The 26487-nt window shown below is 40.7% G+C and overlaps 1 protein-coding gene across 1 annotated transcript in view; it reads right to left on the bottom strand.

Annotated features, from left to right (window-relative positions):
• lrriq1 (leucine-rich repeats and IQ motif containing 1) overlaps positions 1–22689 on the bottom strand; it is a 39523-nt gene extending 16834 nt beyond the window's left edge. The window contains exons 1-17 of the mRNA XM_069686000.1: positions 22494–22689; positions 21506–21602; positions 21187–21269; positions 20960–21080; positions 19783–19970; positions 19390–19464; positions 17884–19050; positions 17243–17395; positions 17001–17151; positions 16363–16556; positions 15126–15253; positions 14837–14910; positions 13680–13773; positions 8799–8978; positions 2986–3441; positions 2305–2488; positions 335–460 (exon numbers count right to left, since the gene is read on the bottom strand). Coding sequence (XP_069542101.1) covers positions 335–460; positions 2305–2488; positions 2986–3441; positions 8799–8978; positions 13680–13773; positions 14837–14910; positions 15126–15253; positions 16363–16556; positions 17001–17151; positions 17243–17395; positions 17884–19050; positions 19390–19464; positions 19783–19970; positions 20960–21080; positions 21187–21269; positions 21506–21602; positions 22494–22610 — 3588 coding nt within the window. The 5' untranslated portion in view covers positions 22611–22689. The remainder of the gene's footprint in view (positions 1–334; positions 461–2304; positions 2489–2985; positions 3442–8798; positions 8979–13679; positions 13774–14836; positions 14911–15125; positions 15254–16362; positions 16557–17000; positions 17152–17242; positions 17396–17883; positions 19051–19389; positions 19465–19782; positions 19971–20959; positions 21081–21186; positions 21270–21505; positions 21603–22493) is intronic.
• Between the last annotated feature and the right edge of the window lie 3798 nt (positions 22690–26487).

The raw sequence follows: 26487 nt of genomic DNA, 5'->3' as shown, positions 1-26487 counted from the left end.
TTATATATCGAGAGAAAAGCATGGTAAGGAGAAGGGACACTGACAAAGACTGACAATAATGACTTTGTCAATTTATTTTGTCTAAAGTGTTTAAATTTACAAGTCTGCCAGTTATGTTAATCCTGATTTTTCAACTCGCATCAACTTTTTTTTTGCAAGTTTGTGTTTCTATTTGTGTATCTTTGCAAATGTGCATGTGTGCATTGGATTGTAAATGTATGCATTTATGGATTTTTTTTATCCTCCGCTGCACAGGTCTGCAATTCAGGTGTCAGGTAAAGAATTACTGACCCATGAACATGAGCGGGAGGAACACATGAACTTGTGTGCATACCTCATCAAAGACAAATTCATCCACGTCCACCTCCTCAAAGGTGTCGTCCTCTCCGGTGTCGGTGCATGTGACGGCAGCCAGAGCAGATGCGAGCCTCCTCCTCAGAGTGAAGCCCCTCCAAACTGCCTGGAGGTACACAGAGAAGAAATGGTAGAAAACCTTGCATGAATCACAGGGCAAACGTAAATATTGTGCGTTATCCCATTAGGGAGATAAAACATGTTAACCTCTCTTTTAATTGCTGAGTGTTCTGCTGTCTGAACTCTGCATGACTCCGGGCTGCTCCGAGACAAATGGAGCTCCAGTGTGCCTCTAAATCCTCCAATTCCCAACGGACTGAGGGGGGCACACTCCACTTCAAGTTGAGCGGAGCAGGAATCCTACAACTCTTACTACCGCACTTCTTTGGAATCTGATTAATCACTCTGTATCCCCCCCAACACGCACACACACTATCCCACCACACCAACACCCCCATCTCCTACTACAGAGCCCTAGAGGGTCATCAAACACTTTTTGTGTTGAAAAGGGATTCGGATGAAGTGGTGAGTAGCATGTTTTTCAGAACAGCAGCCTACACCTACAGTCTAAGCAGAGGATTAGCCCAATAAGCCTCCACAGCACGTATGAGGCCTGAAGATGGATGTTCAAGCCTGAAAATGGAAATTTACAGATGTCCACTGTGTGAATGTGACTCCAGCCTTCAGCGAAAATACTGACTAAGTCTAGAAGAGCAGCTCCAGTCGTGTTTTAAGACATATAAAATGTTCTGCTTGAAACAATAAATTGTGTCTGATATGTTTTTTCTGCAAAGTACGTTTAATTACGTTTAAAATCCTCCCGAGGCATCTCCTCCTTCTCCCTCATTAAAAATTCCTGAATCTGCATAGGCCCCGCCCACTATGCACATTTCCAACCGCCCCCTCCGTTGCGAAAACAAAACACGTCTCTGCCATCGTTTAGTGGCAACTTGTTGAAACTTAGCGAGCTTGAAATTTAGTAATTAGTAGAAGTAACGTTAGCGTCAGTTGTCAGTAGTGAGTTTGCAAAATTTACGATGACGCTTACAGCTGGCTCGTGCATCGCCGAAGTGGTTGCCATAGGTTGCGCATAATGATATGCAAAGCGTCACCACGTCAATTAACAGGATTGGCTCCTTAGGTTTGTGACGTCTCAAAGCTGCCAATCTGAAAACGTGTTGTTCAGCCTGTCCTTGGTACACTGCAGTTTAAAAGCAGACAGGCCCAGCCATGGAGATGACTGCTGATGTTGTCCCTGATATGTCTTGTAGCACATGAAGAACACCACATGGAGATGTTTACAAGGTTAAACACTGGATTTTCACTGGAGCAGGTCTTTAAATAACACATTGACAGGTAAACAAGCACTCTGTAAACTAGGCTGCAACATTTTTAAGGTTTGAAATGAGCAGGAAAATTTACCGATTTTATGCAGCTTGGTGCTGAAACAAATCACAGTCAATTCACCGAAAATGAATCAACAAATCTGATAACTTATCAATCTTCATTTCATTTATGAAGCAAAAATGGCAAAAAAAATGCCATTTGCTGCTGACAACTTGTTAAATGTGAGGATTTGATGTTTTGAAATCTATCATGGTTGTGTAAACACACATTGTACAGATACAAAAACTAGTAGGCAGACTATGGCCTCTCTGCTCTGTGGGTATGTTGCGTTGAGCTTGTAATCAACATACTCTACTCTGACTGGTCAGTTGTATTTAGACGTAGCTGCTGTACTAAACAAGAGGATGTTTATTCCCTCTTCTTTTAAAATAGCCTCAGAGGGAAACAGGTTTGGTGCAGGATGTTGCACAAATTGTGGTATGCTTTCTACGTAACAATGGCAAAAACCACAGTTTGTGAGTGATTGGGTTCCAGTCACTGGACTCCAGTGAAGTAAGTAAAACAAAAAGGTCAAAATGTTTGCGATAATTCCATCACTTTTACCTGGATGACAGTTGCTGCATTAGCTTGGCCAACCATGCTCCTTTTAATATAAGAAGGTCCTGACTCTGGCATTCCTTCATCTCCTCCTCTTCCTTCCTCCCTCTCAGCTGTGGAGGGGCTGCTGATGTTCCCACATTTCTGCCTGTATTTTCTCCACAGCTGCTGAATCACGACTGCTGCTTTGCTGCTCCAGAAAGAACACACGCACACAGACAAATACACACACACACACACACACACACACACGCAGAGTGAGGGATTTACATGATGTCATAGCACCTTCGTCCTTCAAAACACAAATTTATTTCTTTGCAGACATCTGGAGCGCAGGACTCTGGAGAGTTGAAGTCTGTCCAGAGCTACACTTCATATGAGAGATCTATTGTCCTCCCATAGATAGCGCAGTGTTAATGATGAAGCTGCGTGTTAAAATGAATAAGATGTTCGACATCTTCTGCTGTAAATCACGTAAAGGAGGTTCCAATGATGACAAATGCTCTGCAACAGAAACTAATAAAATGCTGAGCTGCAATAAAAATAATGTTATATACAAGAGGCTTCTAGCTAGCAGGGTCCACTCGTGAGCTGTGAAAGGATATGGAGGCTTTCTATAGGAACACAGCATCAGCTGATTGACAGTGTAGTGTAGCATGGAATAGATGCACAAAATTAGACACTTACTTTTGGAGGTCCAGGTCTTGAGGACCAGGTGCCAGTTCCAGCCTGTTAGAGGTTATTTTTCCCTTTGTTGCCAAGGAGTGAACACTACCAGAGTTAGATTTCCAAACTGTTGGGCCTGTCTTCAGACCTGCCACAATAAAATCCGATGTTTCAAGCCGACTCTCTGCAGCTGACTTCTCCACCACAGTCCAGTAGCTGCATCTGATTTTGGCGCTGGTTGGAATAACTGGTGAAACTTTTCCAGGGGATTCGGCTTCTGGGCGCTCAGTATGTTTCCCAGCATTGGTACCGTCCATGTCTGTTATCTTCACAGGTGTTTGCGCAGCAGCCATGCGTCCGACAGCCACAGTTGTGTCACCATATTCATGGGCAAATCTCTGGTCCTGGGCCAGCTGCAGAGCGTCGGTGAAGTGCCGGCAGGAGGCTTTGACAGCATCCAGGGCAGATGAGGCATTACTGCAAACATAATAAAACATGATGAATAAGCTATATAGCTGTTTAAGCGAGCTAGCAAACAATTTCCATTCATTATCTATACCACTTATCCTTTTCAGGACCCGGACTGATCGCCATTCAACCACAGGGCTGACACTTGGAGACCTTTCACACTAACATCCACCTACAGTCAATTTAGAGTTGCCAATGAACCTAACGAGCATGTCTTTGGACCGTGGGAGGAAGCCGGAGTACCTGGAGAGAACCCACACATGCACAGGGAGAACATGCAAACTCCACACAGAAAGGCCCACTTGGAAGGAACCTTTTACCTGTGAGGCGAGACCTTTGACCATTGCACCACTGTGCACCCCTTGCAAACAATATATTGTTTTGTTTTAAAGACCAGAGCCGGAGCAGATGAATATTAACTGTTTCTTCTTTCATTCTTACAGGGTCACAACATTAAACCAATATTTTTTTTTATTTGCTGACATACAAAGACGCAACCCCACATTGATTCAACTTTATTTAATGTTGCTTCACATCAACCCACTTGGATAAAGAAACAAGAGGTTAGTTTTTCAAGCTCTGCCTAATTTACTTATTTAAACCTAGCTCTGCTTGGTTCAAAATAACCTTTACCAAAGCTGAATAAAAGTAAGGTATAGTAAAGTATATTTTAGGAGCTAAATGTTATAGTTTAGAAAAGCTACTGTTCAATGTAAGAATGTGAATTAGTTTCAATTCAATTTTGAATTGATTTCTGTTGTGCTGGGATTAATGCATTGGGAAGAGCAAGAAAATTAGAACACAAAACGGAGGATTGTTTCAGTGGTTCTCAACTGGTCTAGCCCCAGGACCCACCACCACTACAGCATAAGTCCAACCACTGTCGGGCTCATCAAGGTTTAGGAATGTAATTGTGACTGCAGCTGGGATTACCCAATCAGTGGACAGATGGAGTGTGAATAAACTACACTACTCCTGCAGGTAGGAAACCCATGTCCTTCAAAATAAAAGCACAGCATAGACTTTATCCGCGACCCACCGAAAACAGCTCCGCGGCCCACTTTTGAGAACCATGGGATTATTTGACCTGTGAAACAGTACTGTCCAGATTCAACCACCCGACCTGCAGTTTGAACAGTAAGAAAATGTTTTGTTTTTAGAAAGAATTAAACTTTTCAGAAAATCATTGCTGTAATCCAGAAACCACATCAAAGAGCATCTCAGTATCTTTGCTCAGCAGACTCGAAGTAAACATGATCTCAGATAGATTTGTAGTGTTATGAAATGTAATCAGTCAGACAAACAAAACGGAAGCAGCTGCACCTCTAACAATAATCACATGAGGTTCAGAGTAATCCAGTTTACAGTGTAATGTTATGGAATAACATCACAGAAGCTTAATTTAATTGTTTAAATTATTAGATTTAGTTTTTGATTTATTTAATTGAGGAATTAAAAAAAAAAAAAGTGGCATATCAGATTTAGCTGACATTTTCGTTTCATTCATGACCAGTTCCTCCGAGGTGAGGTGAAAAGAGTGTGTGTGAGCAAGAGTGTGAGCAATTGTGTGTGTGTTACTCTGTGTGTGCTCTAATACCATATAATGTCTCTTTCATTGAGGGGATAAACTGACTACAAAGCCACCTCAATAGAAACTTAATGAATCTATTAGCTCTGCTCCCCTCCCCTGTCCTGAGCCCTGAGGGGGCAGAGACTCCTCAGTGCCCAGCCAGTCTGCAGGGCCAGTAGCCTTAGGTACTACAGCTTCTTGTCTACAAAGACTCAGCTCTTCGGCCTCAGTGGGACAAGAGAGAGAGGAGTCGGGAGGTCCGAAAGGATTGTGACCCTGCTGACCCCAGCCCCCCGTACCTGCTGGTTCACTGCAGGGTCACTATCAACATGTATACCACTGATACAAGAAAGTAGGAATGAGCACGGAAAAGAGATTTCGACTTAAAGGAAACTACAATACTGAGTATTACAAGCCTGAATCCAACCTGTGTATGGATACTAAAATCCCTGTTTGTTTGACTGTCTCTTCTGTAATACTTCAGAACATTTCGGGCTTCTTGCACTTGCTATGGCTGTGTTAAATGGAGAGCAGAAACAATGAAGATGAAGATCCGATTTCAAACCAAACCTGTACAAAATTTAATGCAGATTGGATCACCTCAGATTCAGTTCACCTCAACCTTGGGGTTATGTAGAAGCTAACCAAGAAGACTAAAAAAGGTAAACTAAAAAAAGATTGTAGCTTTAAAGGATAAATGGTATGCTAATGCTATTATGGGGAGCTAATGCCATTATGGTAGGAAATAAATGCAATTTGGCTCTGTGCCTTTGGAGGACGCTATCCACTTCTCCAATGGGCCCTGGAAAGCCTCCATCGGTCTACGTAAAATGCGTCATCTGGCCGAGTCCAGGGAGCTCGCTAAACTACACTTCCTCAATCTAGGACGCCTGCCTCCGATGTCATGTCTCGTTCAAAATCATCAGGTTTGAAATGTAGGCTGCAGACCTGAAGATTTCTTAGACTTTCCACAGGTATATTCTCATCGTATTTCAGGTTCTGTACAGCTCTGAGCCATTGCCTGCAGCGATCAATGTCCTTGACTGGAAAACGGTAGTATTTCACTCCAGCGTCTCTCGCTGGGCCGTTCCTTTCAGAGGGAGGGGCGCAATGCACACTGGGTGTTGTAGGAATGTAGAATGGGTGAAACCACGAGCTGTTTGTACAACTTTCTCCACAGCTATGGCGCCAATTTCAAAAAATCTACAGTCCACATTCTGTTAAATGAATGCTAATATGAGTTAGAAATAAAAATAAGATTGTAACTTTGAAAAACTTCTGCATAACTAGCAGAATAAGGACTGTAAATTTTGATCCTCATCTCTAACTGTAATCGCGTTAACAAGATGCCACTTCGTCACTTCGAAATCGTGTCAATTACTCTTTTTGTTTACATTATAGGCATGTGAGTGTTTTAAATAGACTTGGAAAAAAAGAACCTACCCCTAAAGTGGCCCAGTTTACATGGGAAGTACATTTATGAAGAGGGTTTTGGGGCCCGAAGATTACAACATGCATTGTCAATGTTCAGGGCCTGTTTGGGAAGTAGGATGCTTTTCATGTAAGGAGATTGGCGTGGGTGTGTAACGCAACCTAATGCAAAAGAGGAGTGTCTGCTGCGTTCAGTCAAAGATCAACAATGTCATTTCGCTAAATGTAGGGCTCTGGGATGCATTTTTTGTTAGCATGTATAGCAGTGTCTTCTTGGATATTGACGTTAAAGAAAATTGCAAGGAGTGAGGAGAACCTAGCCAGAAGAAGAAAGAGTGAGAAGCTGGATTTTTTTATGCTGTATTAAGAGAAAGAGAGCTTAGCTGACGAGCCAATTTCAATAAAAACTCTAACTAAAGTATTAAACAGGCATTTTGTAAGAAACAGAGCTTTCAGCCTCCACCCTACACCCTGTAGAGACATGTTGTGAAACCATACCCCTGATAAACCCCATGGTTTCCACCTTACAGTCACAAGTAGACTGACGTGTGGCACTCTTCTCACCTCCTCTAAACCGCAGTCAGACACAAGGTCAGGCCAGGGGTTAAATGGCTGTGTCGGTCCTTGCAAAGCCCCCAGAATGGCTCATTGTCCAGAGGCCAGGGGGGTAAGAGGGCACACAGTGAGGGGTGAAGCAAAGGGAGCGCCATGCTATGCCCCGAGCCACAGGAGTCCTCGGTGTGACCCGCGCGGGTAGCCGCGGCCACGTTTCATCTTTTGTGCTGTGTAATTTGGAAGGGTCACGAAGATAAGCAGAAAGTTGACCACTGTTTTAAGTGTTGGTGGTCCGACGTGCAGGGGAGTGTCAATGTGTGCGGAGGCGGGTGACATCGAAGGACTTGTGAAAATAGATGGACGTTGTCTTTAGGCTCACTACGCCCTATGTATCAGACATAACAAGAGGAGAGCTAACATTCCTGACTGCTTTCTGACAGGCTGATCAGCACAAGATAAAAGGAGAGAGAGCTTTTGTAAACAGGTTATATTATTATATATTTATACTGTGTTCAATCTGAGTCTGGTTTGACATTTGATTTCTTTTTCTTTCCAAATTAAAATCCTTTTTGGATCACATCTTGCCTGTATGTGTCACCGCTTTTTCTTACAAAAATTCAGGGTTCATTGTGTTAATGAAAATTATGACAAAAGATTTTTCCACAACAAAGACGAGACGTTGACGATCTTTGATAATAAAAACTCTGGTGACACGTATGTTTGGTTTCCGTTGATGAGATGAGATGGGAATAAAATGTTAGTGGTGGGCTGTCAGACATTTAAAATCCATATTTCCCCCACTGAGCGTCTCATCTGTCTGTCAAAATACAAGCAATGCATTCCTATAACTTGAGTGTGCAGATTCCCCTGAATCCAACCCAGCTATACGGGTGATGTCCACAAGCGGCTCAAACAGATGGACACACCTTTATATTCTAAAGCAATGCACTGTGTTAACGGGAGATGGAGAGACGCTTGTGGCTACAAATTAGGTTTATCCAAGGTAAGGTATTCTGGATATTACACACGAAAAAGTGTTAAGAGAGTGACTCAAACACTTGGTACAACTTTTCACCTTGATACCAATTCTGATACCTGTATTAGGCTAACACATTAGGCTAACATTTTGACTTAAAAAATAAGCAGCATTTTCGTCTTGAGACAAAGACTAAATCTGAACTAACTGCCAAAATTAACACTGATATCCTTAAAACATACAGTGATGATTGACCAAACTTCTTTTTTTACTTTTTTTCATATCAGGATACCGAGAAGAAATAATCTCTCTCTTCCTTCCCATGAGCTACTTCGAAGCTGCATGAGAAATCAGTCCTCTTTATGTTTTGGTTTACCAAGACAGATGATGTAAGTGTGTTATCTAACTAAGCGGAAAATCAGCGGTACATGTAGCTGATCCCTGGTGTCATGATGAGAATGATGTTATCTGAGAAAGCAATAAGCACCTCCATGACAACTCTAGAAAGGATTAACAGTTAATTTCATTGTCTGTCGTCCAGCTCTTTGGTAATTTGATGCTAAATCCAAAAGGCAACTGGACTTGAAGTTCTTGAAGATGTATCACCGCTCATCCGAAAGGCTTCGTCAGTTCTAAACTGACTGGTGGACGCAGCTAGAAATATAAGCCTCTGTAGGTCAGCAGTACGCAGTATCATTTGAGACCAGTTGCCTTTTGGATTAAGCTTCGCATTAATTTTGTTCTCAGACAGCTATCCAACCACTTTCTCTGACCACTGGTAAAGACGGGAGCACCTTGACAGTACATCTACACAAACAGTCATTTGTCTCTTACCTGAGCTCCCTGCTGTGCTTCTGCTCTAAATCATGAGTCTGCTGAAGCTGAGCCTGACAGAACTCTAGGAAGCTGCCTGAGGCCAGGCTGACCTGTTGAACAGCAGGGGGCGATGGAAAGGAGTCTGTGTCCTGGTCATCGATGGCCCTCAGGCCAGGCACGGCTTTCTGTAGAGCAGATCTGAAAAGGAGAGCAAACTGGATGAAATATCACAGCATTGTTATAATGGTCTAAATTATTTAGTTACAACTAAAAGTCTTTTAGTACAAATAGATATCTAAGGGTGCTTTCACAGTCTGTTTGTTTAAATCGAAATCAAAGACCAAATTGTTACAATGTTGCATTTTACCATGAGTTTGGTTTGTGTTCAGACGGCAGATTTTTCAATGAAAAAAGCGTCCGCACACTTAAATCTGTGCAAAAATCTTAACACTATCTTCACACGACAGCAGACCAAAAGTTTTGAGGCGCGAGGAAACTGTTTACACAGACTTTAATATATTGTTGGGTTTTTTTTACTATTAACGAACATTCTTCCGCAGTTCAGTTCCAGTCTCCTTTAGTTTTTCACTGAACAGTCTGAAGGTACTCCTTTTGCGTTTCTACGAGCATTTATGAAATTGTTTGGTCAGCCCATATTTCTATTTCCTCGTCGCTCCCCCATGTTTGTCCTCTACTCACCTTGCTGCCTGGCTGTGTGGCTGTCTCTGCAAGTGTCATCATCCGTTGACAACCCACAATGCACCGTGTTTTGGTTTGCTCCCTGTTTTAGGTCCTACTTTAAGTCCGATTATGTTCTCACCTGAATCAAACCAGACAGTAGTTCATTTGGAAACGGGCCGAGACCCGTCTTTTCTTGCGGACCATGGTCCGGTAGTTTGGTCGGCACCAGTGTTCGAATGCGTGTTCTCACCTGTCCAAACGAACCGGACTTTCCGATTAAAGTCTGAATGTCTGGACCAAAGCTGTCAGGTGTGAACGCACCCTTAGATTATTAAACCAACATTAAAGACTAATGGGGTTTAGATTAAGTTAAATCCATGATATCAACGATTATATTTGCAGCATGACTGAACAATACGACGGCTTTGATTTGAGAATTAAGGCATGCTGATCTGTACACTGAGAAATAACAAGACTAATCCATTTACAGGGGTTTGGTTAATTTCATATACTTTATGAACACTGTGGCATTACAATCAGAATTCATTGTTACCCTTATATTGGTTTCTAAAAAGCCTTTTTTTAATAAAACAAAAGATGGCGTATGTTAGGTAAGATCCGCCCTCACACTGGATGGGAGCCCTGAATGACTGTGAGTCTGGGGGAGAGGTAACCGCTGCCCGAGGCTAAGGATGTCCAAGCAGAGGAATCCCAACTATCTGCCAGAGAAACAGACTCAGCGCGTCCACCAGCCGAGGCCAAATGTGGTCTGTGTGCAGTGGGAAAATGTGGAGCTGGAAACTCTACAGGACACTGGGGAACAGCAACAATAAAACCCGTAAAAATACAAGCCTTCAGGCTACGAATCGAATTTTAAAACATTTTGAGCAACTGGGTTTTTAAAGAATCGATTCCCAGAGCAGCGCATGCTCTTAAACGCTGTCTGCCGCTTTACGAGAGGAGGATAAAACATGTGTTAAAGGGAATTTCACCAGCTCATAATTGGATCTTTTGGGAATATTTTCTTATTTCGTCCTGTATCTCGCCTTAAATTAATGTCTCATGTTGTTTTACCAAGTTTTATTAGGTTTTAAAAGGATGCTTGAAGTACTGTAAGGACTCCTACTAAATGTCATGCTTTGTTTCAGATGTGTTATTCCGATTCAGGTATGGATTGTTACTTCTTTTTCCAGACCCTTGTAGATGATTTAAACATGTCAAAATAGTTCATACTGTTTTGTGATAGAATGCAGAGTTTTCCCAACCCTACTGCCACCCTGCAAAAAAAAAACATAACCACAAAGGACAGGATCTGTGTACTCTCAGAGGGGTTTGATGTGGCCAACTTGGTCTCTCCGACACAGATCGGGATTAGATTCCGACCCTTCGGGCATGTTGTCTGGCTGGCTGTCTTCAAATGAAGCTCCAAACCCAAATAGGACCTTTCCATCGTTACATGACCTCATTGAGGTGGGGAAAGTAATTCAATTCGGGAATAGACGCCACTTTGAAACACTTGGGAAAAGGCAGAGTAGACCTACGTATGTGCTTCAAAATTAGATGCCATCGGTTGTGGATGTTTACGATGGATGATTCTCACTGAAAAGCAGGGGACACTCGACAGTTTTCATTATGTTTTTGAAGCATAAATAGTTTTTTTATGAGGTAAACTATATATACGTCAAGTCTGGTTTACTTCAAACAAATAAATGAAGCTCATAATTTCTCAGTAGGCGGTAGAAGCATCATAATTTAAATGCTATTAATCTCTTTCTCTCCCAGCAGCTTTATCTACATTGACTATACTTGGACTTCAACCTGAACCTTTCCTAAATTGATATAAATTTCCCCCTCCTTTCTGAGCTCACATTCCTTCATCCTCCTTCTCCGGCCTGTGTGAGCACAAGTCCGTATTTCATTTAGTGAAGACTTCCTCCAAAACACATGCTCTTAAAGTGGCCGTGATTAATCAGGCCCTGTGTTTTCTTCTTCCACGTCTCCTGGATCAGGGCCTGCCTACGGGGAGTGTAATTCTCAGCGCTTGCCTTTTGGTGCTTTAATTTAGCCGGTGTTATCACTGGCTCAGGATGAAAGGGCCGGGGCATGAGGGTGGAAATACAGAGGGTTAATTCCACTGTTGGCACTAGGAGGTTAGGTAAAGTTCAATGAAATATTAAGGTAAAGTTTCAGTTAAGGCTTAAGACGGGACCACATGTAAGCCGTGTTTTCAGGGACAGAGAACAACCTGGTAAAGCATAAAATCTACTAATAAAAAGTAGGAATGTTATATTCAAACCTACAAGACCAGCTCCAGTCATGTCTAACCCGACTGCTGCTGTCAGGTTATCTCATTTAAGTCTTTAAGATCAATCAGTAGAGAGAGAATCAAAACGCTTTGCGCATCTTGGACAATTTCAAAACAACTACCTCCTCATCAGGGTCTATCATCTTTTATCCTGACATCCACAGCAAACACTCCGAAGCGCTCTCTTTTGAAACAATTAAATGCCTTTAATGTTCTGGCACGGTCATGTAGAGCTTAAAACCAAACTTCAATGCATTTCGCATGCATCATGATGTGTAAAGCAAACTTGGGATGGTTAAAGAGCAGCTCCAGACATGTTTTAAGACATATAAAATACTCTGCTTGAAATAATAAGTTGGATCTGATATGTTTATTCTGCAAAATACATATAAAATCCTCCCAAGGCATCCCCTTGAATCTGCACAGTCCCCGCCCACTATGCACATTTCCAACTGCCCCCTCCGTCGCTGTTTCGTTGTTGAAACTTCGCTAGCTTGAAATGTAGTAATTAGGAGTAGTAACGTTAGTAGTCAGTAGTGAGTTTGCAAAAATTATGATGACGATTACAGCTGGCTCGCACAGCGCCGAAGTGGTTGCCTTACGTTGCACATAATGATATACACTACCAGTCAAAAGTTTGGAGACACTTTCCCATTCACTTGTATGGGAAAGTGTGTCCAAACTTTTGACTGGTAGTGTACATAGCATCATCCCGTCCATTAGTGTGATTGGCTCCTTAGGTTTGGGACGTCTGAAACCTGCCAATCTGAAAACGTGTTCAGCCTGTCCTTGGTACACTGCAGTTTAAAAGCAGACAGGCCCAGCGATGGAGATGACTGCTCATGTTGTCCCTGATATGTCTTGTAGCACATGAGAAACACCACATGGAGATGTTTACAAGGTTAAACACTTGATTTTCACTGGAGGGGGTCTTTAAACATTATTGAGCTAAACAGCCAGGAGTAAATGAGGAGGGAATGTTTTAGGCGTTAAGCTGTCATTCAACTCTACTCCGTCATCATCTCGATGATTTAAAAGTGAAAACTTCTGCAAAAAGTCCAAAAAATGACAGAAGAAACCCTCTCAACACTAACCGTGAATGCACTTATATAAACATTAAATTAAAAAATATTCTGAAACTGAAACATTTCCTGGATATTCGGATGGGCGAGGGAAGTATAATTTTTCATATTTTGCTGTTACTAACTGGGTGTGAGTCGCTCTGAGGAGCCAAACAATTTTGCGAACTGGTAACAACTGACATCATCACTCAAGAGAGGCAAATAGAAGCATGAAGAATACAAGTGGTCATTGCATATTTGTCACATAAACTCACTGCAATTGTCGTAACATCGCCAAAATATTTGTGCACGATAAGTGATTGAACAAATTGAACTGAAAGGATAATTGATTTTTCTGTTGAATCAATATTTGGGGAATTACGAGCACTTAGAGCGACGTACGTACACACGAGTGTCGGTGGCACGTTGCGGTAATCCAATAGCGGACACGGATCACAGCGCTAATCCTGGGAAGTGGACAGGAAGGCCCGTGTTCTGCTGGAATGTTTAGACTAACTCAGCCAATAGACCGAATTTGTGATAGAGAAATGGAGGCTTTTCACTGGTATGCTCCTTTTGAACATCCGTCACAGTGAGCGAGTGATATTTCAGAGCTAAGGAAGCTGACACTGGAACTTTTGGCCAAAGAATTTCCAGGAAGAACTACGGAAATTTCTTATTACACTATCTTGATTTGACACTGAGTAGCAGCGAGTCCTGAAGTCAGAGGTGAACAGCCATTCAGGAAAATAGACACTATTGAGTGCATCTAAATCATCTTAAAACTGCCTGAATCATTCCACCAGCAGATGCATAAAGCTCCTGCAAACAGCACCCCGGCCCTCGTCTTACCTCCAGCCACTCTCCTGCTGAAGAGGATTCCCTGTGAGGTGGACGTCTCGCAGGAGTTGACACCCCCCCAGACTCTCACACGCATTCTGGAGCTCTGAGAAAGAAACCAACTTGTCAAAGTCTATTTTTCAATACATTTCCAGTGTCATGTCTCGTTAAGCAGAGCTATATCAACTGGATTATATAAATAGAGATGTGTTCCAAAAACTTGTGAACTGAATGGATGCATCTTATTTCCATCGAGTCACACGCTGTACTTGGGAAGCTGCCACAGAGCCAATATTTGAATCCAGCAGCGTCATACTGAATAGATGGAATTATAAGTGTTTACTATTTTTTGTTGAGTGGAATCAATCTGTGGCTGATTTGGAGTTGGGGAGAGAAGTAACAATAATAATCTGTCAAAACCACAGTTACAAATTGCTTCACAAAACGTAGCATGTTAAAATCAGCAAAACGATATATTAAAATAAATTTAAGTAATAATCTCGAAGACTTTCATTTAAATAAATATCTGTTAAGTCACTATCTATCACCGCATGAGGTAACACAATGGTGATTGAGCCTATGGCCCACTGATGAAAGCCTTTGCATTTGCAGTATATAGTATTATTACAGACTGGGTGTCTGGTGCGACATTCGTGGTAAAAATCATAAGCGGCGCCCAGTTACTGACGCGTTTTCCATCACAGAGCAGTGGTTGGTCTGCCAGAGAGGGTAGGCGGAGCTAAGCGGCTGCTTTTCCGCTCTCTGCAAGTGTTGCGAGTAAACAGTAATCTACTATGGCTGAACAAACAAAGAAAAGATGGATGACTACAGATACAACTTCAACAAGAAGTGAAAATCCAAAGAAAAAGAAACAAACTCGACGCTCAGATGAAGCAAACAGTCTGAAAAGGAACCGGAGCCAACCATGGACGTCACACATGCAGCACTGTCTGGATATCTGGGAAGTGTGCTCCCGCAATTACCGTTTATCACCATAGGTGCCGCCAAAGAGAACAAAACTGAGATACTCAAGATTATATCTTAAAGTAGGGAAAAATAAGATAAAATGTCTCAACATTACATGCACAGTAGCAGTACGCATGCTTTTATGATGAGGAAATTAGAATTAATAGCCCTTAAAAAAAAGACAACCTGTAAAAACCTGTTACCTGACAAGCAGTTGAAACGAAGATCCAGGTATGACACAGACACAAGATCAGACATGGCGGGCAGCTGTGTAATCCTAGAAAACAAAGACACAAATCACAATTGTTTTAAAAGCTACTCTTCATCTTAAGCCAATGTTTAAATTGCCATTGAATAAGAAAAAAATCGTTTTAAGTTGTCTTGTGCACGAATCACCATCAAAATGTATTTTTGAAATCAAATTATATCAAATTATTTTCTCCTTTGTATTTCAGTCACAAATAAGACCTTATGCAAAGACACGATATGTACCTGTTTAGTGACACAGAGAGATGCTGCATGAGGGGAAGCCAGCAGACAGTGAGGTCCTGCAGAGAGGAGATGTTGTTGTCGTCCAGCTGCAGCTCTCTGAGGAGGACCTGGTTGTTCAAACTGGGGGGCTGATGGAGCAACATTTTGCAAGATGTCAGTTAACGCTGGTCACACTGTGGGGTCACACTAACTTTACGCTGCTGCTGGTCAAGCGACGTCTAAATTACCTCGTCCATCACTGTCAGTTGTTTTAGTCCTGCTGTGTTTACAGACATTAGTGTCCGACACAAGCTAACGTCTACCGCAAAGGGTCGTACAAAATCTTACAAAATACTTCTGTTTGTATTCACTTTTATTCATTTTCTTGACTTTGTCTCATCAAACATTTACGAGTATGTTACTCTTCCACAGAAGAAAGACGAGCATCACTAATTTGACATTCTCTCTAAGTGGTGCATGGTAAGCATTTTCATGGGAGACATTTTGACTTTAACTAATTAAAGTAATAACATCAACTGGAGTCTTTTATTGAGGTTTGCCAGCAACATGCCCCCCTGCTATTGTGCTGGGACTTTATATATATTATATATTATATATTATATATTATATATTTATACTTTATTGGTTTTTTTGAGTTAGCTGTATAGCTAATTTACATCTGTTGTCCCTGGGCAGGAAGAATGCACTTCATGCTTCATGTTTTTAAGATTGAACAGTCGAATGACACATTTGGGGACTTACAAATTTGTCGTCAAACCGAAGCGGTGTTTTATTAGTGTATATTATGCAATAAAAAAATGTGTGTCATCCTTCTGTTTTTTACAATATAACACTAAGCATCCTCACTTTCAGATCACCTACATTGAGCTTGTTGTAGTTCTTTTAAACAGAGATTATTTGTTGTCGAGTCACAGCAATATTTTCTTTGTTTTGTAGCCTGTTACTTTGTCAAAATAGTGTCTTCAGCCATGCTGTGTTCAAGGTGAAAACGTGAGATGGTCATTTGCATAAATCAGTTCATGTGTTTGTAACTCCTTTTATTTTGAAGGTTTGTCTCTAAAATGTGTTTTTTCTATTATTATGACTATCTTTAGACACTTATCCCTGACAAAATTAAAATGAAACTGAAAATGATGAGGGCCTAATTGACTAAAATCTTTTAAAAACCAGCCCCTCACACCCTCAAACATTCTCACAAAATAATAGACAATACTTCCAGTGTTATAAGCTGTATTACCTCCATCAGGCTGTTGGCTCTCAGGTCCAGTGTGTTGAGCAGAGCGCTGTTCTCCAGACCCTCCACCCTTACCAGGTGGTTGTGTGAGCAGTTCAGGTGGAGCAGAGTGTATACGTCCTTCAGTCCTTTGGTGCTGATCAGCTGGTTGTGATCCAGTGACAAGCTCTGCAGTCTCCTCGTAGACTCCAGGCCAGCTAGACATGACGCATATAAGAAGGAAACAAAAACATGAAATGAGGCCGTCCAAAATGTTTCAGTTTTAATGTGTCACATACAAAGTGTTCCAGTAACTGAACGAACATTTCAATGTGTTTAACCTCTTGCCCTCCCAATATATTTTTATGACTTTAGCCTCAGGGCTGACTTCAGTTCATAAATCATTTTTCAGAGCGTACTGCAATGAATTGAACGAAGCCCAGGGCTGAAAAGAAGAGAGATGCTGCCCTCTTGTGGAGAATGACAGATAAGTCAGGAGTTCAGTTTATCGAGCATCACATCCACAAATCATCTGTAGCTGCTACATACACACATTTAATTAAAGTAATCAATCAAACTTTTTACATTTAGAGACTGTAGATGTAAAAAATTATAATGAAAACTTAACAGCAATGTTAATGTTAATGTTTCACAGTTCTTACCGACGCGGGTGATGGAGTTGTAAGAGAGGTCTAGGAGATCCAAATTCTCAGCACCAGTTAAACCGTGGATCGACGTCAGCTTGTTGTGGCCCAGTTTAAGAACATGTAGACTTGGCATATTTTCACAGTCGACAAATGAGATGTCATTTTCCTGTAAAAAAAAAATTGAAGATCTTAGACACACCAAATCCACACAAATACAAGTATCTAAAGATGTTGAAAGAAATGGACATAATATCCACCTGTACATCGATGTAGCAGAGCTGTGGCAGCTGGTTGACGCCTTCCAAGGATTTGAGGCCACAGCGTCTGAGGGTGAGGGACTGAAGTTGAATGCACCGAGAGAGAGTGGATAAGGTACAGCCAGGCAAGCCCTCCAGGGTCACTGTGGTCACCTGAAAGAGAGGCAGAGATGCTTAAGGGTTGATGGAGTTTCATGGATCATTTTTTTTACATGGCTGGAGATTTGTCATTTTTATATTAAATGTCAAATATGGACAAATCAAAAATAAGTTAGTGCTAACGCTGTGCACCCAAAGCTAGTTTTTATCTGTAGTAAAAAAGCAATGTAATTGTGCTCTCCTTGCAAATTTAGTTTATAATCAGCTACTTTTTTATACCAAATTCTTGTCCTTACTCCAAAAGTTTATATTAAAATATCACACAATTTTAAAGCTATTAGATAGCTCTGGTGGGGGAATGTCTGCTAACCCATTCTGAATGGTCTTTATGTGTTAGTATTATCTTAAAGAGAATACAATTCTGAGAAAAGCTACATTGTTTGCCATGAAAATGACCCAAATTTCCTTCAAACAACTTCCTCCTTCATAAACAGGACTGTAAGTGTGTCTATATCATGGCTGAGCAACTGCACCGAGGTTACCTCTTTCAGGGATTTCCAGCCTGAGGACTGAAGCAGAGAGTCCGGGCAGAGAGGCGGCAGACTGCCGGCATCTGCAGGCCTCCTCGTCCCTCTCTGACTCAGGAAACATCCTCTCTGCTTCCGCTTGTTCTGGAGGAAGACTTTGGACCAGGGGATGCACTCCTTCATCCATGACAGCCTCTTCTGCTCTGTGTGCTCTGGGAGACACACGGGTAAAGGAACGGACCATGTTGCTTGATTTTCACAGTCCACAGTTTTATGTGTGGAGGTCTGACTGGTGGTGTCGTCTGGGTCATGTTGTTGTGGTGTGGCTTTAGTGCTGATGAGGCTGATTGTAGACTCCCTGTATGACGGACCAGCACTGGAGGAAGCCCAGGTCGTGCTGGACATGGAGGTTTCTATTTTATCTTTAGGACCTGTCATGCTGTTATGTTCCCTTTCCTTTCCTTTCTCTTGCTGCAGCTTTGCTCCTAACTCTACCTCCTTCTGCTTATTCTGAACTATCCTCACGTTTTTCTCCTCCTTTTCTTTCACTCTTATTTCTGCTCCTGTTTCTTTGTTTACCTCTTTCTTGTTTTCCTCATTCTGTTTGACATTTTCTCTCTCCTCCATTTTTCTCATCTCAACACTCTCTATCTTTTCCTCCTCCTCTTCCCGCTTCTTCTCTTCATTCTTTGTTTTGCTCTGATGTTCCATCTTTCCGTCGTTTAAATCATATCCTTTAAACCCCTCCTTAACTTCCTTGAGCTGTTTTCTGTCTTCTGATTTTCTGTAATCCTCTTCATCCCTCTCCTTCCTCCTCTGTTCTTTCTCCACTGTTTTGCTTTTATCTTTCTTTTTCCTCTCTTCTTCCTCTTTCATCATTCTCATATCGTTTTCAAGCTTCTTCTCCATATCTAGCTTGTGCCTTTCCTCTTCTATCTTCCTCTCTTCCTCCCTCTTCATTCTCCTCTTTCCATCCTCCTCCTTTTTAAGTTTTCTCTCTTCTATTTTTCTCTCTTCTTCTTTCCTCCTCCTTCCCTCTTCCTCCATTCTGTTCCTCTCTGCCTCAATCTTAGTTCTTTCCTCTTCCCTTTTCTTCTTGTCCTCATCTTTAAGTCTCTTCTGCTCATCTTCGATCATCCTCCTTTCTTCCTCCACTCGTCTCTGCAACTTCCTGATCTCTTCCTTAAATTAAAACAAAGCAATATGTCTCATTTTACCAGAAATATTCAAATGAAAGTATAAAAAAATATCAGCATATAAACTGCAAAAATCCAAATACTTAATACCTAAAGACGAGTATGGAACTATGGTTAATGTTAAAAGAAAAATCTGGTATTTTAGGTCAGTGAATCTCTGATTTGAGACATCAGATAGTTTATCTTTATTTTGAATCGGCTGGTTTTTAAGTTTTAGGAATAAAAATGAGTTTATATCATCCACTTTTGAAAGTCCCAGCACTTTAATGTTATCCTCTATGGGTTGAACATCTTGGGAGAAGTGAGGAAGAGGATTCAGGCCTACCTGCCGCAGCAGCAACTCCTGCTCAAGTTTTTCCTGAGCCTTCTTTTGCATCAACTCAAGTTCCTCCCGACGGAGCTGGATACAGAGTGATTATATAAATCAAAGAAAACATGATCACTGTTTACTTTATATTGTGTTTTGATTCGGTTATTCTAAGCTCCATAAACTCTGGATTTCCATTGGCTTCACTTGAATTCCAGAGGATAATTTTGTTCTAAACAAAGAAACAGAGGCCAACAGCTGCCTTTTCAGTGAGAATTTAAATCAGTCAAATCGCAGCACATTCTACTTTTGCACCTGAAATACTTACACAAACCTGCCGAACATCTGTTATATTAAGATGATATACTACCACAAGTAATAAGTGAGTAAAGAAAGTCCAAAATGACTCACCTCCTCTGCCTCCCTAATTTTCTTTAGCTCCTCCTGAAAGTCATGTTCTATTTTTCTCCTGTGCAACTTCTTCTTCATCTCCTCACACTGACGCTTCTCTCGCTCTGCCTTGAGTGAGATCTCAAGGGCCCTCGCAGTGAATTCCAAATGCTTCTCACTCTCCATGTACTCATCTTTTTCAGCTTCACCTGTGACAAGTACAAATAGGGAGAAAAACATGCCCTTAATTGTGCCTTTGCAGGTCCATTGAACACTATGCAGTTACAAAAATGCTTCAAAATAACACAAAAAGAATTATCATACCAAATGGATGATGGAGGCAGCACTTAGACAGGTCAGTAGGAATATAGCTATAGTATAGAACAAGTTCTGTCAAAACTACACTGGTGCTTTAAAGTTATTGTCTTTCAAAATGTTAAATGTATTATTTAAATAGAGCATTTTCATCAGTTTGTTTGCCAAACATATTGCCAAAAAGTTTCACCACAAGTTTAAACCACTGTGAGGATGTCAAGAAATGTCACTTAAGGCCTGCGCCTACATCTTCATCATTACTGTACCATACTGCAGTCGTTAACAGGCACAAGAAACAGGACAATGGTGACCTCTTGTGGACAACTAACCAAGTACACAAATGTAATCTATCAACAAAAACACCTATTCAACACGTCATGCCAAATTTATTCACTTTGAAATTTGAAAAATGTTAAAAATTTGCAAAAGTTTACTGATTACAAAACATTAAGCAAGTTCCATTGCATACATTTCTTCCTACCCAGCTTAATTTGTAAATATCTTATTGTACTATTGTTATAATATAGGCACTATATCTTTGCATTCAACCCTTATACACTTTTTATTCCATATTTTACTTATATTTGATATGTTATTTTATATTAATTGTATTTTGTACTATAACTTTGGAGCACTCTAGCACTAGAATTTCCTTCTGGATTAACAAAGTTCAATATTATCTTATCTATTTACAAGAGTTACAAATGCACATTAAATTAGGTTGTTTTCACCAGTCTCTAGTGTGGCTTAAATAAAGCCATGTTCCTTTTGCATGCTTGTTTTCACTTGACTAAATTTTAGTAGATGTACTTTTCTCACACTGTGGGATTTCCAGAGCACAGCTCCACCATTTTCACCTAGTTTCTTTCAACATGTACTGTACCTTCATTGTTGGAACACACTGACACATTGTGAGTAAGAAGTGCTTCTCTCTCTGTGGGTGCAGGAAGAAGGCGGGTGTCAGTGGAAGTGTTGTTCTCATCAGTTTCTGGGTCACAAATAACCTGTTTCACAGAAAACAAAATTAAGAGTACTTTGCCTCATGGGAACCCATCATATGTCGGTTGTGCTATAGAGTTCAGACTAGAGATTGTAAAGAGAGACATTTACCTGCTCATTTAGTTTCAACATGTCCTGATCGAGTTCAGCATGCAAGTTCACCATGTCCTCGGTGCCACATGATGCAGTGAAGTCTGAGATACAACTCAAAGAAAACAGATATAATCCATCATCATGGGAATATATCTCAGCAAAGGCATCATTTGGAGGAATTTTTAAAGTCTACCTAAAAATACAGAATAATTAACTGCTATCATGAGTATCATGAAAGCTCTAAGTTAGATTTGTAATTTAGCAAAACATTTTTGAGAGCAGTGCCTTCGAAGACTGATGTTGAATGATGTGCTTGCTATTTAACAAGGTGTCATACCTTCAGGTTCCTCGAGGATGAGCTTCTCACACGCTGCTAGTCGGCGTTTTGAGGATTCAATGTAGCTGAGCAGAGATGGTGGAATTTCATTGGAGTCCTGTTGTCAGAAAGGGGATTTTATATGTTAACGTAATGCAATGTTAAGTCTAGCAAGGCAAATTCAGATCACTAAACACGTGAAGACAAATTTTAGCAAGTGGTAAAATGAATAGCATACATGTTCAGGGTGATGAATACAGTAAGTAGACGTGCAGTGGGTCTTTTTATGGACACAAAATGGTCCCAAGTTAGCCATTATCCTTCCCATCTATGCTGCCTATCCTATTTAGCGTCATGGTTTATACCTCTGCTGTGTGCATCTTGAAATTGATAAAACATCGGTTGGTTGCAGGGCCTCCTCTTATTAAACACTTCTTCTTTGGGATCATCTTTCTATCCAATTTTGAGGACTAGAGCTCAGCTGACTTATTCAAAGTAAACTTAAAACACATCTATTAGCATCAGCCTTTCACCTAATTTAGGCTGCTCTATAGTGCATATTGACTATTGTATTTTTAATATTTAAAATATTTTAATATTGATTGATGTAAATCTTTTTTTTTTGCTTACATTATTTTATTTTGCTTGTGATGTCAGGCTATAATACACTTTGACTTGACATGACGGTATTTAGATGTATTTCTACAAATACAAACAAAAACAAAAAGCAAAGGAGTCTTGACCAATAGCAGCAAACTTAAGTTGGTTGTATGAACAAGAAACTTGAAAATATAATATAACAAAATACATAAAATAAACATGTAACATATGCTGAGACCCACCATTCACGCGGACTTAAAAACTTGGTAGCAAGCTCATTAACCTTATAGCCAGCTACTAGCTAGCTAAATTTTTAGCTAACTTCTCAACAGGTATCACCTGCTCAATAAAAGTTAACACCTGCGGTTTAATCTTCTTATTTCTGTTCACAGCAGGAGACTAGACTTACCGACTCTTCATGATGTGAAAAACTTTCATCCCCCTCTTTAGTTTCATCAGTATCAGAGATGACAAGATTATTAAGCTCCCGCATCATTGTGTCATACATCTCATTAGCATGCGTCATGGTTTAAATATGTCAGCGACTCGTTGTTACGTCGAACTACCAACATTTGTCGTCAACAATATCAACACCTGCCGTTTATCTGAAAATAATCCTGTTTAGCACGTGAAAAACCTAAAAAGCTAAGCTAACGTTTGCTGGCCCGCACAACAGGTAACCAGAAAACTTCCTTTTGCGTCGAGATGATACTTCTGTCTCTATGGAAACAACGCTGTGGGCTGTGGAGCCTGGAGAGGGACAAACAGTGCAAAAAGCGAAGTGAAAATTCAAGCTACTCAATATGTCGGTGTTGAGCAAACGGTTATTTATCTATTTATATTGTTATAAAGTTATAACATTACTAATATCTTCTTTTCCCGTATATTTTACGTTTTTGTATTTAAAAGAGACAAAAATGTTTTTTGTGTGTTTGTTCATTCATAATAATAATAATAATAATAATAATAATAATTTTGTTCATAGAGCACCTTTAAAAACAGCAGTTTACAATGTGCTTTGACAAATAAGCTATCATGAACATAGTGGGGAACAAAAGAAACAAAACAAGATGGCTGATAAAGCAAGACAATACAAAGTTAGTCCATCTGAAGGTAAAGCAGTAGGATAAAAGATGAAGCATGTAAAAACAGGGCAAAGGGGAAATAGACCCTAAAGGGTATAAGGAATTAAAATCAGTTGTACATTGTACATTTAACAAGAAAGGCAAAGGGGAAGATAATTAGATTATAATCAGTCATAACCTAAATTAAAGAAGTCATTACTCCCGAATTATTGCTGTGCATCTCCTAAAAATATTCTACAACATTATAGCAATGAAAGATACATAAGAAGTGTTTAAAAAATCATTTTCATTTAGGGCAGTCTAAGGGGGTAAATTTCCTTTTTCAGATATAATGCAGATTATAAAGTAATTATTACACTTTAAATGTTGTTGCACAATGAATATTATTGCAAATCAAATATTGAACCCTGCCAAGTGTGTCACACTTTGGTGCAATAAGTAATCTGAAAACTGCAAAGCTGTTGGGATGCAGCTCTGCTGAGTGAACACAAAATGCAGTGTCGTGAACTTGTGTGGGCATTTTGGGCAGCCAGCTAGAAGAGGTCAGGGAGCCTAAGACCTTGTAGGTGAATCACAGGACCAGAAGAACAAAAAAAGTGTTTGGCTGTGAACAATGCACACTATTTCCACGGCATTTCTGATCACAAAGACCGGTTCCTCTCTCCTGCGGTGAAGCCTCCGCACTTGTGCTGTACTCCGTCTCTTTGAGGAGATTCCAGTAGCCCACACAGGTTTTCCCATACACATTCCCGAGGGCTTTCTAAAAGGAACCCAGTCTCCTTCCTCAAAGTTTCAAAGAAGAACAGCGTGTCCTCCATGCTCTGGAGACACACTAGGCCTGTTCTCCTGTCTCGTGACGTTCCAGGACAAAAACAAAACAACAGAATGGCGCCATATAGGAGCAATTTTTCCTTCAAAGCCCAAAACTGAATTCCACAATGACAATGAAAGCTACCACATCTACATCACTTGTGTGGCCTACAAGGTCAACACCAACAGAACCTTCACATGTCCTGCACAGAGGTGCTTTCATAAATGTCATCTCGGGTCAAAGCACAGCTTCAGTCCTTCGTCTGATGGGCAGAAACAGGACACTTTGGTGCTGCCCCCGTTGTTGGAGTCAAACTGCATGTCCCTTATGTTTCATTAGGTCCCCTAAGAATCATTGACCAAGTTCAATTGCTCAAAAAGGCTCCATCAGCAAGCCTTGTCCACTCCGATTAGGGCCAGGCCCTTTGTCGGTGGGCAAGGTGTCCGTCGCTTTTGTCCAAGTGCACGGAACCCAGACAGCAGCCAGACAGGGCCAAGCTGCAGATTTACACAGCAGATTACGCTCGTCAATGGCGGCTCCGGCCCAAACGCAGCAGCGGTTTGGATAGCAGCCGTGTGTTTACACTGTCAAGGGTTTTCTGTTACTCGTCTGTAGCCATTATCTTGGCAGCCATTGGGCCTATCAAGCCTATCATTTCCATCTGGGGGCTTTGACGAAAGAAGGGATTGGAGGGAAAAATTACAACCAACCCAAACTACCCTTTTACTCTCCTTTATTGCCTATTTTGAATGCACAGTTGCAACTCCCAGATTTGTGACATGCATTAAATGAATAACTAGATTGTGCTTTTGAGCTGTGTTAAACACATTTTTTAATCAATTTAACACGTTAATTCAAGACAGATTTACTCAACCACAGGAACCAAAGAAAGAAATCCAGAAATGAAATAGTTCTCATGGTTGAACTCCAGCTGACATTTCAAACCCCGGTGCTGGAGAATGGATGATTCTTCTCAATGCACTGATCCAGATTAAAGGCTTCAGAGAGTAAGGCGACTTGCATGTAGACCTGATGGTAGTTGAAACATATTTGGTGCACGTGAGGGGAGGCATATTTAAGCGAGCTAATCCTGCACGAGCCCCATTATAAGCCTAATCACTCTTATCTAATCAAATTCTTGCCTGCATGAGCGACCAATATCTCACGTTGATTCTTCACAGATCTCCAAAGCTTTACCTGCACAGCAGTGGAGCAAAGTTCAACCTGAGCAACCTCCTTACTGAGACTACAGTAGGATGAGGATGAGAACAGCAGTGGACACAGATTTGGATTGTCTTTAAAGGTATCATTATGCTGCCAGTGTGACCTTAGTACATCTAAATCTGCTTCAAATGACCGTGGGATTACTGGAGTCAGAATTCCCCCTAACAAGCTAGGGGCTGGGAGGATTGTGCTGCAGGTTCAGAGACTTACAGGGACAGGTCTGCTTGTTTTGATCCATCACACAAACTTCTGTTATTGTTTTTCTTAAACTCTGTATTTGTTATAATGTTTAATATCCAACCCAAACATTTCAATACGTTTTCTTTACAAAGAATTCTTTGCAGTCACATGCTGAAAATTGTACTTCCCCCTGGCCTATCAATGGTCACATTGACAACCAAGGGCAAAATAAAATGAGAGCTCCTTTGTTTACGTCAGAATATCTAAAGCCAAATGCAGCATTATGTTCTGAGTCACACTCTGTGTAAAGACATCTACTGTGTAGAGGCTGACTTGAGTTCACTCACTGCTGAACGTCTCAGAACATTTTTTCGTCATGAAGCTGCAAAATAGAGGGGAATTATTGTTCTTTTTCTCTGTATAGATAAGGCTCCGGTCACTTTTTTACCATGGTATGCAGCACTATGTACTTATTTGATTAAAACTGATATTTATTACAGCAGAGGAACCACTGAATCTGAAACAGTGCATGTATTCATAAGAGAGCAGGGCAGGATAGTAACTGGACTGCACTTAAACTGCATAGTGCTATTCTACTGTGTAGAATGTATATGGTTAAAGAACCATATTCACTAGTGTAGTAACACCAAAGGTCTTAGTCTCGAGACGCCTTTTTACTTTTTTTTTTTAGAAAAAAAACTAAAAAATAAACAAAACAAAACAAAAAAAACTCAAGACGACATTTGGATGGTCTCTTCCTCATCTCAGACTCTGCATTGTCTGATGATACAATCATTTTTTCCTGCTTTAAGAGCAATCTATAATTTCTCTTTTAAAATTCCTGCAATTATTCTAATTAGTTTTCTGTGGGCGTCATTGTCTTAATGTGAAGCTTTCAGATCAATTCAAAGAATGCCAACATTCATTTTTAATTGTGTGTCAAGTAGAGTGTGATTTCCAATGTTTTTTCTCGATCTTGACTCGGTCTCAGTCCCTCAAAGTCCTGGTCTTTTCTCCGTCTTAACACACTCTGATCTTCGTAATGACTTGGTCTCGGTACTACAACTACAACACAGCTATTCACACACACATTCATACACACC

Source organism: Semicossyphus pulcher, unplaced genomic scaffold, assembly GCF_022749685.1.
Source record: "Semicossyphus pulcher isolate SPU_LCO1_2020_fin unplaced genomic scaffold, fSemPul1.0.p SCAF_8, whole genome shotgun sequence".
Taxonomy (NCBI): domain Eukaryota; kingdom Metazoa; phylum Chordata; class Actinopteri; order Labriformes; family Labridae; genus Semicossyphus; species Semicossyphus pulcher.
Note: the sequence above shows the minus strand (reverse complement) of the source record. Positions and strands in the feature narration are given on the sequence as shown.